Below are 13,454 nucleotides of genomic sequence, written 5' to 3' on the forward strand. Positions count from 1 at the left end.
AAGTAAGTTCTGATCACTTGTTCATCCTCTTTAATTAGATGTATTGTGAGGATCGAGTCGCTTTGCTCTTTTTAATGCATGTAGATGAAGACAGGTCAAGCTGACCTGTTTTTCTCAAGGAGTGTTTTGGGGTGAGAGTATTTTTTAATCACGCCAGGGCATACATTTCCACAGCGGTTAGGAATATTGAGATATAAAAACTATTTCTATTTCACATCGGAATGAAACTTCAAGGCGGGAGATAGGAACAGCCGACCAGGCGACCAATGGTCCGCGTGTACAAACATTGATTTGGTAAATATCTGTCCTAGTAACCCGACGGCGAGACTAACGCTAAGGCCCTGAATATATAAAATTTTGAGAGTAACAAATAAACTTATTTAAATTGAAAAGGAGCCCCAGTGAATGGGGAGATTGGAAAATCTAGACTTGCTTCATTTAGGGTTTTAGCACTGCATGAAGGGCAGTAGGAAAATAATGTGGTTCAGGGACTGTGAGAAAGACTACCCGACCAGGGGCGGATACAGCTTTTTGAGAAGGGAGGGGTGTTTTGGGTTGTTTTTGTGTGTGTGTGTGTGTGTGTGTGTGTGTGTGTGTGTGTGTGTGTGTGTGTGTGTGTGTGTGTGTGTGTGTGTGTGTTTTACACTTCATTCATTTAATAAAATTTCAGGACAAAAGGGGGAGGGGGTCCGCACCACCCTGTACCCACCCCACCCCCTCTCTCTTTCTCTCTCTCTCTCTCCCTCTTTGTAAAAATAGCCCGGGCTCACACATGATATTTGCTAAAATAAATAAAAAAAATCTGATTCTTGCCAAAAATACAAACACGTCATGAGAACTATATAAACTATGGCAATCCCTCTATGAATCATACTGACTACAATATTCTTCGATAACAAAATATTACCAATACAGTCATCATGTACAGTAAACAGGTTATTCTTCATATCATAAATGTGAAAGATGTCTTTCTTCCAGTGATAAAAAATGAAAGTTAGGCAAGCCTTCAATATTATCTAAATATAAAGCTTTGCAATCTATCGGGCTTACACCAAACAATTGGCTGGCTACTGGCTACGCGCCTGGTTGTGAGAGTAAATGTTTGAGTGAGTTGTGAGTGAGTGAGTTGTAAGAGTGAATGTTTGAGTGAGTTGTGAGTGAGTGAGCTGTAAGAGTGAATGTTTGAGTGAGTTGTGAGTGAGTGAGTTGTAAGAGTGAATGTTTGAGTGAGTTGTGAGTGAGTGAGTTGTAAGAGTGAATGTTTGAGTGAGTTGTCTGTGAGTTGTAAGAGTGAATGTTTGAGTGAGTTGTGAGTGAGTGAGTTGTAAGAGTGAATGTTTGAGTGAGTTGTGGGTGAGTGAGTTGTAAGAGTGAATGTTTGAGTGAGTTATGGGTGAGTGAGTTGTGAGAGTGAATGTTTGAGTGAGTTGTGAGTGAGTTTCAGTGATGATTGTTTTTCCACCGTCATGTATGTGAAGGTGTGGTTAGAGTCACGGGTACATGTGAATCATAACTGAAATGCAGATATTTACAATCGCCCTTCAACAAAAACGATTGCGTTAATCCCTTCTGTAGTCATTCTGCAGGCTTTTAGGTATAACCCTATCGAGCTTACACGAAAAAGTTGGCTTGCTACGCGCCTGACGGCGTGAATCTTTGGTGACTGTCAGTGGATTGTCTGGTTCAAACTTGAGTATGCACCTATAACGCAGTCACATAGCAAGAATATTAATACTGGAATACTATCGAGTACGGCTTACAAACAGACAATGTTTATGCGCCCTTTGCTTTGTCGTCCCAATTCCTCACAATAAACAAAAATATGAGACACAGACAGTCTTGTTGTAACACTGGTTGATATGAAAAACATAATCGTTTCAATCAGTTTGAAAATCTTTTCAGAATTACCCCCAACATCGTCAGCTTGCTAACGGGTCAACATAGTAAGGGAGGCAACTCCAGGTTCCGTACTCGTGGGAAGTGAGGAAGAGTAAGCTCCCTTTGAAATATATAGAGCAACTGCCACGTCACAACCAATGATGAAATATGCGGTCTACTAAAGTAATAGTTATATGCTTAACGGTTTATGTTTGGCTTGGATTAGAAATGCATTATTGTAAATCGCGCAAGACGCTATAAAGGATAACTGTCACAGGTTTGTTCACCCAGGTTGTCCAACCACCTGTTACCACTCGACACTGTGTATTTTTACCTACGTGTTTAAAAGTATATGTAAGTATGTGTGTAAGGGGGTATAGCTCAGTGGTAGAGCATTCGACTGCAGATCGAGAGGTCCCCGGTTCGATCCCGGGTGCCCCCTCAGTTTTTTATTCACATATCAGTGTTGCTTTTGGCATGAAATGTTTATGCAGGCTTTCAAGGTGTAAGATCATTATTATGCCATACGGCTATTCGCTGCAGTGTCTTAAAGGCAGACCATCTCCTTTTTGCTTGAAAATGTATGAAAGGAATACTGTTAGATTTTGTCAAAATAAATGTATATCGCCTGAGGAATGTTTGCCAATTCTACAGCTTCAACCAAAGTGAAAACATGGATTAGTCGGCTCGGGGTCTGAGTAGGGTGTATCAATGTTAAACTGGTGTCTATGTATTGCGTCCATGTGGGCGAGCGCTTGTTATAAAACAAAGTCCGACTGGTTCAAATCCGCGTGTACATGCCTACAGTATGATATGGGCGCGAATATAATATTCTGTTTATTACCGAAGTCGTCAAATTGAGGAAAATACCCCAAATCTACTTTCAAACATAGGCTGTCTATAGAACGCAACGTCACAGAAGACACGTGACGTCATAGTATTGTTCATGACGTCACGTCACCATGACAAAGTGATATTTTGCCCTAGGGGATCGTATGAAAAATATGAACCCCTATAGATATGTTCGCCCTCGTAGGTAATAAATACCTTTATCCACGTTTACATGCCTACACTTGTGCAGATATACCTACCTTTATCCACGTTTACATGCCTACATGTCTGCAGATATACCTTTATCCACGTTTACATGCATACATGTCTGCAGATATACCTTTATCCACGTTTACATGCCTACACTTGTGCAGATATACCTTTATCCACGTTTACATGCATACACGTTTGCAGATATACCTTTATCCACGTTTACATGACTACACTTATACCTTTATCCACGTTTACATGACTACACTTGTACCTTTATCCACGTTTACATGACTACACTTGTACCTTTATCCACGTTTACATGCCTACACTTGTGCAGATATACCTTTATCCACGTTTACATGCCTACACTTGTGCAGATATATCTATAACCATGTATACAAACTGACTCCTGTGCAGAGAAATGAAACAATCGTTTCAATCAGCTTTATTAAAGAAAATCTTTTTGGAAGCGCCCTCCAACCCAAACCCTAAACTTGTAAACGGGTCAACATGGCAGGGGAGGCAACTCCAGGTTTCCGTACAAGTGGGAAGTAAGGAAGAGTAAGCTACCTTCGAAACTGACAGCACACCTCGCACCCAATGATGAAATATTAGATCAAATCAAGTAAACGTTATTAGCTTGACGGTTTATTTTTGGTTTGGGTTAGTAGTACAGTTCTGTAAATCATGGACATTGGAGGAACTTTCACGAATTTGTTCACCCAGGTTGTCCAACCACCTGTTACCACTCGACACTGTGTATGTTTACCTACTGTTTAAAAGTATATGTAAGTATGTACGTAAGTGGGTATAGCTCAGTGGTAGAGCATTCGACTGCATATCGAGAGGTCCCCGGTTCGATCCCGGGTGCCCCCTCAGTTTTTATTTACATGTCAGTGTTCATTTCGCTATGAAATGTACATGTAGGCATTGAAGGTATAAGTTCATTTTTATGTCATACGGCTATTTGCTAACCGTGTCATTAAGGTGAATGAACATCTCCATTTTCCTGGAAATTGTATGACTGGAGTATTGCTAGATTTTGTCAAAATAAATGTGTATCGCCTTAGGAATGTTTGTCAATCCTACCGCTTCAACTTTCCTCAAGTGAACAACAAGGGCGGAGTTGAGTAGGATGTATCAGTGTTAAACTGTGGTATGGTTTCCATGTGGGATAGTACTCGTTAGAAAACCATGTCCGAACTAGTTCAGAAATACCTATATCCACGTTTCCATACCGACATCTGTGCAAATATACCTATGTCCCCGTTTACATACCCACACCTGCGCAGATATACCTAAATCCACGTTTACATACCAACACCTGTGCAGATATACCTATGTCCCCGTTTACATACCAACACCTGCTCAGATATACCTATGTCCATGTTTACATGCCAACACCTGCTCAGATATACCTATGTCCATGTTTACATGCCAACACCTGTGCAGATGTATTAATATCCATGTTTACATGCTAATACCTGTGCAGATATACCTATAACCATCTTTACATACCTACACCTGCGCAAATATACCTATATCCACGTTTACATGCCTCCACCTTTGAAGATGTATTAATATCCATGTTTACATACTGACACCTGTCCAGATATACCTATATCCGCGTTTACATGCCTACACCTGTGCAGATATATCTATAACCATATTTAGATTCCTACACGTTTGCAGATCTATCTATATCCTCGTTTACATGCCTACACCTGTGTAAATATACCTATATCCACGTTTACATGCCTACACATGTGTAGATGTACCTATATAGAAGTTTACATGCTAACACCTGTGCAGATACATTGTATGTCTATAACCACGTTTACATGCCTCCACCTGTGCAGATGTGTTAATATCCACGTTTACATGCCTCCACCTGTGCAGATATACCTATATCAACGTTTACATATTGACACCTGTGCAGATGTGCCTACATCAACGTTTACATGCCTCCACCTGTGCAGATATATCTGTAACCATGTTTACATTCCTACACCTGTGCAGCTTTATCTATATCCACGTTCACGTGCCTCCACTGACACCTGTGCAGATATGCCTATGTCCACGTTTACATGCCTACACCTGTGCAAATATACCTATATCCACGTTTACATGCCTACACATGTGTAGATGTACCTATATAGAAGTTTACATGCTAACACCTGTGCAGGTATACACATATCCACGTTTACATGCCTCCACCTGTGCAGATATATCTGTAACCATGCTTACATTCCAACACGTGTGCAGATGTATCTGTATCCACGTTTACATGCCTACACCTGTGCAAATATACCTATATCCCCGTTTACATGCCTCCACCTGTTCAGATGACTTAAATTTAATATCCATGTTTACATATTGACACCTGTGCAGATATACCTATATCCGCGTTTACATGCCTCCACCTGTGCAGATATACCTATTTAGAAGTTTACATGCTAAGATCTGTGCAGGTATACACATATCCACGTTTAGATGCCTCCACCTGGGCAGATGTACCTATATAGAAGTTTACATGCTAAGATCTGTGCAGGTATACACATATCCACGTTTACATGCCTCCACCTGGGCAGATGTACCTATATAGAAGCTTACATGCAAAGACCTGGGCAGGTATACACATATCCACGTTTACATGCCTACACCTGTGCAGATATACCTATATCCGCGTTTACATGCCTCCACCTGTGCAGATGTATTTACATCCATGCTTACATACTGACACCTGTGCAGATTTATCTATATCCCCGTTTACATGCTAAGATCTGTGCAGGTATACACATATCCACGCTTACATGCCTACACCTGTGCAGATATATCTATAACATGTTTACATTCCTACACGTTTGCAGTGTTTTCCATATCCACGTTTATATGCCTCCACCTGTGCAGATGTATTAATATCCATGTCTACATATTGACACCTATGCAGATGTACCTATATCCCCGTTTACATGCCTCCACCTCCACCTGTGCAGATGTATTAATACCCATGTTTACATATTGACACCTGTGCGGATATATCTACAACCATGTTTACATCCCTACACGTGTGCAGATCTATCTATATCCACGTCTACGTGCCTACACCTGTACAGATATATCTATATCCACGTTTACATGCCTACACCTGTACAGATATATCTATATCCACGTTTACATTCCTACACCTTTGCAGATCTATCTATATCTACGTTTACTTGCCTACACATGTACAGATATATCTGTACCAACAGACTGTGTGGGTTTTGTGTGAAAAACACTGCATGATACTTCTACAATGTTTTCGGTCATTAGCCATCGACACATGCAAGCACTGTCCACCCCGACCCCCACCTCACCCTCACCCTCACCCTCACCCAACCTCACCAAATCACACCACTGAGATGCGTTGTCTTCACCCACCTCCGGCAACTGTCGGCAGTTCCCGGCATGAAGAGGTCGACAGGATGTTATGTAACGCAAAGCTCTTTCACGAGTCATGCCACACGGAGCGAATGAGGATGCACGCTTCTCAGGCATGCACGTGCAGTTTCGCGAACACCCAAACAATAAATCCCACTCACTTGTCTTGTTTTGATTTGTCATTGTTGGGATGAACCCTAACACACTGAACATTCGACAGTCGACAACCTTTGTAATTTTTGGACATTCTCTTCACACTCTGAGGTAAGTATGATATCGGCTTCATCTTTGTTCACCTTTTGGTTAAGGCTTTTATGAAACGTTCGAGGGAATATTTGACACTTTCGATAATATGAAATAATAATGTTGTGAACTGTTTCATTATCATTTTAGAAGTTGGCAACTCACAAAGTAGGTCATATTCCATTTTGCGAGTATTCCACTAGCCATTTCCAATACATATGAGACAGAGTAACTTATATCCATACAGATGAAACATTTCCAAAGGATTGGAATAAATTGTCACATTTTCCCTTAATTTCTCTTCATCACCTGTTTCCTCCTTGGCTTCATCATTTGCATTTTATCATTCTTGTAAATCCAATAGCCCCTACTTTTTTAAAATGGTATATTATGCTATCACGTTTTGGTGAATATTCTTAAACTGTTGCCAAGCAAAATTGTCGATTTGTGATGCTTGACAACCGTATAAGAATCTAGACCGAAACGTCGCATCAATGTATGATACCTGTCAAGTATGTTTCTTTTGTTTATATGTTGTGATGTGATCTTGTCTTTGAAATATCCAGTCATACAGTACCCCGTGTATTCCGGGTTATATTGCCCTCTTAGTAATCCATGCTTGTTGCCATGGAAATGTTGAGATCGGATGGTCCGGCTCTTTGACATGTTTAGTAACATGTCGGGGCCAAAGTTGGCCTCGAGATGTTGATCCCTCAATTGTTATTTACAGACCGCCGGCACATAGCTGGAATATTGCTGAGTGCGGCGTTCAACAAACAAACAAACAAACAAACATCAAGGTTGACATTGTGCTGGTCTAGTTGTCGAAGACTTCGCAGTTTGCTATGCAGAACTGAGTGTGTTCGTTCACTACAACCCTGTGATCGTGCGATTATGCTTGCTTTAAACCTGTGATCGTGTGTTCGAATCCCTGATTCGTCTTTTGTATGGTTTGTCCGCGCCATGTGCGTGTTTGTGTCACTGGTTGTGGTGTGACGATTCATCGATACCTATCGATGCATCGATGCATCGATCCATGGGCCGCCGATACAGTGAATCGATACAAAGTTTTACATTGTTGTATATCCCGATACGGTACTTCAAACATGACACGATACATCGATGTTGAACTTTGAATATTGCCGAATCGCGATATCTGTCAAGAAAAAAGACTTACTTTTGTTTGATGATTAAAATATATGCTTATTTATTTTCTCTTCAAAAGTAAACGTTTTCACTGAAATACTTGCGTCAAGAACTGTGTCAGACAGAGCGTTCGCATGTTATTAACATTCACAACGTCCGGGTATAAACTTAATTATCTCGTGGTGGAATTTGACGAAATACTTTAAAATTGGTTTTGTTTTGATCTTAAGGTGTTTTAAACTTTAGTATCGTGATACGTATCGTATCGCCAACCCTGTATTGGGATTCGTATCGTATCGCAGCTTAAGTGCACAATACTTTGGCAATATATCGTCGTGACTAAAATTTCACTATCGTGATGTGTCGTGTCGCTTGTTGTATGCCAACACCAGCACTAGTCACTGGAGGTACACATAACCTGGTCTTCTATTGACGGGAGAAAAGAAGGAGTTGGGTAGTTGGGCAGTTGAAATATTGCGCGTGGAAAGAATTCCGCCCGTATCCCCCCTTAAGTTTCATTCTAGTCAAATCATATCACCTCAATGTATATATTCATAATCTGATAACAATGAGTTCTAACATGTTTCTTTAAATGTATCTTTACACACTGAAAGACATTTCCAAGTTCTAAATATACCACTCAAAGAAATTTGTCCTCATTGTTAAAATCTGGGGGGATACGGAGGGAAGTCTTACCCCTCTGTTATCATGGCATTATGGAGGATTGAATTCGAACGTCTTATTCTGATTTCAGCCATGTTTTGTCGGTTGCTGATATCCGCGCTCATTGTTGCGTTGCTAGGCAACCTCATCACCAGCAACAGGACAGACCAATCCTACCGCGACAATGATCAAAGCTATCAGGACAACGACAACGGAGTCCGACTTATGTCCAAAAGGGCACAGGAGTCCTGCGTGGTCCAGCCGTGTGTCCAGTCCGTCACGGAGGACGCCAAAACTATCCCACTTGTCATATCATCAGTGGTAATTTCACTGCTGATTCTTGCAGGAGTCGGGTGCCTGCTGTGGAAGAAGTGCCTGCGGAACCTGAGACGTGGTCCAACCGAGAATAGGTCTTCCGTCCATTTCCGCAAAAATGGGAAGATGAAGACGCCGGTAAAATTGGCATCTATGACCAGTATGAACCTCGACCTGGAACATCTTCCCGACAACGACCTCTACTCATCTGAAAGTGACGACAACGACTGCTTCCCTGAAGGAGTAGACCTCTCAATGGTGGACTCCTACAACATGGACCCCGTGGCTTCCTGTTCCCCCTACCACCTTGCATGGACTACTCCCAAGGGAATCAAGACATTGACGGAGGGGTCGTCCTTTCGAGAACAAGAGGTGTGTTCATGTACTGTTGTGAATGAATGTGATAACCGATCTCTTAACCGATCTCACAACAGATCTCTCAACAGATCTTATAACAGATCTCTAAACGGATCTCTCGAAACAGAACCAACCCAGATCAAAAAGAGGCAGAAGTCTGGAGATGGGGATATGTCCATCGCATCATCTACTCCATACCGGACTCCAAAGATTGGCTACGCCCATGGAAGGCCACATCCAACACCTATAGAACGTCTTACCTCCATCAAGCCTGGTGTCGGTGCGGGTAACAAGCTGCCTTTCTCTCCAAGCAGACCAGATTTCCCAGTGACTCCTGTGACTCTGTTTCTGGAAAAGAGGCGGTTCTCAGCACACACTCCGGCAAGGCGTCTACTGGAGATTCAGCCTCGGGGTTACCAAGGTTCTGATGACGCCAGTAGAATGGATGATTCGCTTCTGTGGGACAGCTACCCTTTCAGACCTCAAGAGGAGTCGCTAGTTTGGGATGATGACATTTTCGAATCTGAATCGAAATCTTTGTCGAAAGTGGACGAAAACTGCAACGATCCTAATTTTATTTCTTTAGAGATATAACATTTAGACGAAGGACTGAGATCTGAATGGTTAAACTCTTTTCTAAACTTCAGGAACACGACCTTTCGGACAATACCTGTTGTAGTGTCCACATGTACACAGAGACATTATTTCACCTTCATCTGAAAGGTTTCGTTTGGAACTGATGGTCCGGATCAGGAAGATGTTCAGTTCTAACGGATGAAGTACAACTCATTATCGTACGTAATTCATATCGGAATCCTTTTATGAAACATTTTCCGTGTTCATAGGACACTGTGCGATTAATGGATGTATGCCTTTTTATTTGTCGATGTATTTCAGATTGTAATTGTAATTGTTTGCTTTCACGAAGGTTTCATCTTTTCTTTAATGCCAGAATCTTCATGGATATTTCAATTTGAAACTGTTTTCATCCTGGGAAGGTTTTAGTTCAAGCCTAATCCATACTAATGGTAAAAAAGTGAAACAAATGTGAAATTCAGATGTCATTGCGTTTGTTTCGCTCTAGTGCTTGTCAATACATCGTGATATAGTGCTTTGTGTATCCCGTGTTGTAATATATAACCCTCACTAATCAGGTGAGGAAATACACGCTTGTCTTAGACAGGGGCGGTGAGGTAGCCTAGAGGTGAAAGCGTTCGCTCCTCACGCCAAAGACCCGGTTTCGATTCCCCACATAGGTACAATGTGTGAAGCCCCATGTCTGGAGTCCCCATATATTCCTGCAATATTGCTGGAATATTGCTAAAAGCGGCTTGAAACCATACATTACTCATTCGCTCATTGTCTTAGATTGTTGTTAGCAGGGTATGAGTGGGGTGGATTAGGGTGGGGCAGATGAGGGGCAGGGTTAGCAATGGAGGGGGAGAAAGGGGAGGTCATGTGCGGAGCTATGGAAACCCTGTTGTATTGGATGAATGAGTAGGAGTAGACTCGTCAGTAAAAACAAATGGCTCACAGTTCTGGTGCACTTCTACCATCTTTATATTTCAACAGGTGGATGTAATGATCAACGCGGTACTCTCACCTGTAATTAAGAAGCAGATCGTGTAAAAAATGTTTTATTATTACAAGTGTATTTTACTTTCGTTGTACGGGTATATTGCTCACTTTTACATGTAAGCTATACCAAACGTTTTACCTTTTGATACACAAATATAAAATTTACTCACAAAAAATTCCAAACACCTTGTCTTGTTTTCAAGGTTCGAAGCGCATTTATGTTTTGTGCTCAACACAAGGTGTCTCAGTGTTTTAATTCAAACTTCTGCCTGACAAATATTTTCCATTAGTTGTATGAGAGTGTTTGGTACTTTTCATTTCATATCACAGCTGTTTATAGGGGAAGAGTGGTTTAGTTTCTTTCCTCAATGCGAAAAGAATGGAATTGATCTAAAGTTGATGTGGTCGACTGTGGTGAATAGTTCGTTGTGAACAATCTATACAGTCAGTTTCGTGATATTGTCAGTTTTCGGGCATCACAATAATGTGCGGTCATTTTGTCATACATCAGTATTCAATAAACATATGTTAAGAAACACCGCAGTTTCCTTTTACTATAGGACGGTGGGGTAGCCTAGTGGTTAAAGCGTTCGCTCGTCACGCCGAAGGCCCAGGTTCGATTCCTCACATTGGTACATTGTGTGAAGCCCATTTCTGGTGTCCCCCGCCGTGATATTGCTGGAATATTGCTAAAAGCGGCGTTAAACCATACTCACTCACTCATTTTAGTCTAAATGGCCTAGAATGACCAGTTAACTATACTTATAGGGAATAGTCGGATGATCTTTAACTTGTTTGGGTTGTATACATCAGCTTCAGTTGCTAAATTGTATGATTTCTTGTATCTGTGAAAGGAGCCTCATACTATTTCTGAAGCTGCATGCTAATCAAGGCAGTTTTGTATCATTCTATGTTGGTTCAGTTGAGATGTTAAAAGAATTACCAGACGAACCCATATATAAACCTCATGTTCTGTTACAACTTGCAGGCAGATTTTAAATCTCCATAATTTAATACACTGTATGTATAAATGAACTATTATGCACGAATTCACTTCTGATTACAGACCTGAAACGATTTTTGAGACAGTTTTGCCTTTTACTGTAAATAAAAGTATTTTCTTATTTCATAGTATGTTCATTTGTCGTCTTGAGGTGATGAGTGGCCTGACCATTTTAGGCGACGGAAGTCGCTGAGCAGAAATGCGTCCCTTGCGCTTCGACGGCAAGTTCCAATAGACGATTTGCCCTTGGTTATGCTTCAAGGTTTCTTACCTCCATTCACCCGTGAAGATCCGGGTTAGAATTGATCTTCAGTAACTCATGCTTTTAAGAGGCGACTAACGGGATCGGGAGGTCAGGCTTGCTGAATTGGGTGACACCTGTCATCGTATCCCAGTTGCGTAGATCGTTGTGCATGCTGTTGCTCACTGGATTGTCGGATCCAGACTCGAGTATTTACAGAAAGCCGCCATAGAGCTGAATATTACTGAGTGCGGCGTAAAACTAAACTCACTCACTCACTTACTTCCATATAAGTGTGACCATGTGCTTTAAAATTCAAAGGAAATTCCGGGTGTTCATCTTGGATTTTGGCCTTAAAGCAAAACGGTTTATGTCATCAAGAGATATTGAACATGGGAACTTGTGCATGCGAAAATTGTTCCACAACAAAAAATGAAGCAATTACTTGTTTGAGAACGTGCGGCATATGTCATCTTTGTTATTGATCAACCACACTTCAAATAATCGTAGACTGAAGATTGATAAAAATCAATAAGTTAAAGAGCCCGCAATATTCCAATAGCCAATCGTCCATATGATCAGATATAACATGTCACTGTGTACGCTACAAACTCTCAATCCGATATTGTACCAATATTATCGGGGTACGTCATAGCTAGCCATGTACGCGCAGAACATTAATCGATTCCTGTATTTGATTGATGAGGCAGTCCATGATGCACAGGGCGTGTGGTATATACGTGAGGCACGCTTATATCGAGGATAATTAATTCTAAAATTTGTCTTCGATTTGAAAATGTTTTGGCATCGTGGTAATTAATTGATTTGAATGAGTACGTGACTGTGACGTGCGCTCCTTAGCAACCCAGAAATCTACCCTTTGAGTGTGAATCGGTTTTTTACGCCGTTCTGTGTATGAGGGCGGTGGTGTAGCCTAGTGGTTAAAGCGTTCGCTCGTCACAAACGAACGTCATACCCCACATGGGTATAATGTGTGAAGCCCATTTCTGGTGTCACCCACCTGATACTGCTGGAATATTGCTAAACGCGGCGTAAAACCATACTCACTCGAGCTCATTAACATTGTGTGCGTTGAGTGGAGTAAGAGTACCACTTACAAAGCGCTGTACAGTGGCTGTCCTGTCACCCATCGTCATACTGCTGGAATATTGCTAAAAGCGGCGTAAAACTAAATTCACTCACTCTGTGTAGGACTTCACTTATGTCACAGTATGACGACGTCATCTCGCCCTGCTCACTAAAACACTAATGGTTGGACCTCTTGGCATCAATAGGTAGTTCTTGGTAGGGAAGTTGCCTGTTCGAATCCCTAACCGTATTAAGATATTGTACTTGATGTCACCCTGTCTGCCACTCGGCATTAGGGTACAAAACAAGGACTGTCAGAGTATACTGTGTCCGAGGGACGTGCACTTTAAACTGCGCCATGGTGTCTTTGTGGGCTAAGGGGGCGGTGGGGTAGCCTAGTGGGTAAAGCGTTGGCTTCTCAGGTCGAAGATCTGGGTTCGATTCCCCACGTGGGTACAATGTGTGAAGCCCATT

The 13,454-nt window shown here is 41.6% G+C and overlaps 1 protein-coding gene and 2 non-coding genes across 3 annotated transcripts; all 3 read left to right on the forward strand.

Moving 5' to 3' along the window:
* Window positions 1-2,248: 2,248 nt before the first annotated feature.
* Trnac-gca lies at window positions 2,249-2,320 on the forward strand. The gene has a single exon. It is a non-coding gene; the product is annotated as a tRNA-Cys (tRNA).
* Window positions 2,321-3,726: 1,406 nt separating this feature from the next.
* On the forward strand, window positions 3,727-3,798 carry Trnac-gca. Its single transcript has one exon. It is a non-coding gene; the product is annotated as a tRNA-Cys (tRNA).
* A 2,644-nt stretch (window positions 3,799-6,442) lies between these two features.
* On the forward strand, window positions 6,443-11,771 carry LOC124265433. The gene is made up of 2 exons (XM_046700227.1): window positions 6,443-6,609; window positions 8,489-11,771. The coding sequence occupies exon 2, from the start codon at window positions 8,491-8,493 to the stop codon at window positions 9,661-9,663; it is 1,173 nt and encodes a 390-aa protein (XP_046556183.1). The 5' UTR covers window positions 6,443-6,609; window positions 8,489-8,490; the 3' UTR covers window positions 9,664-11,771.
* The last annotated feature ends 1,683 nt before the right edge of the window (window positions 11,772-13,454 follow it).

This window comes from Haliotis rubra, unplaced genomic scaffold (assembly GCF_003918875.1).
Source record: "Haliotis rubra isolate DU_JTF1 unplaced genomic scaffold, ASM391887v1 Scf98, whole genome shotgun sequence".
Taxonomy (NCBI): domain Eukaryota; kingdom Metazoa; phylum Mollusca; class Gastropoda; order Lepetellida; family Haliotidae; genus Haliotis; species Haliotis rubra.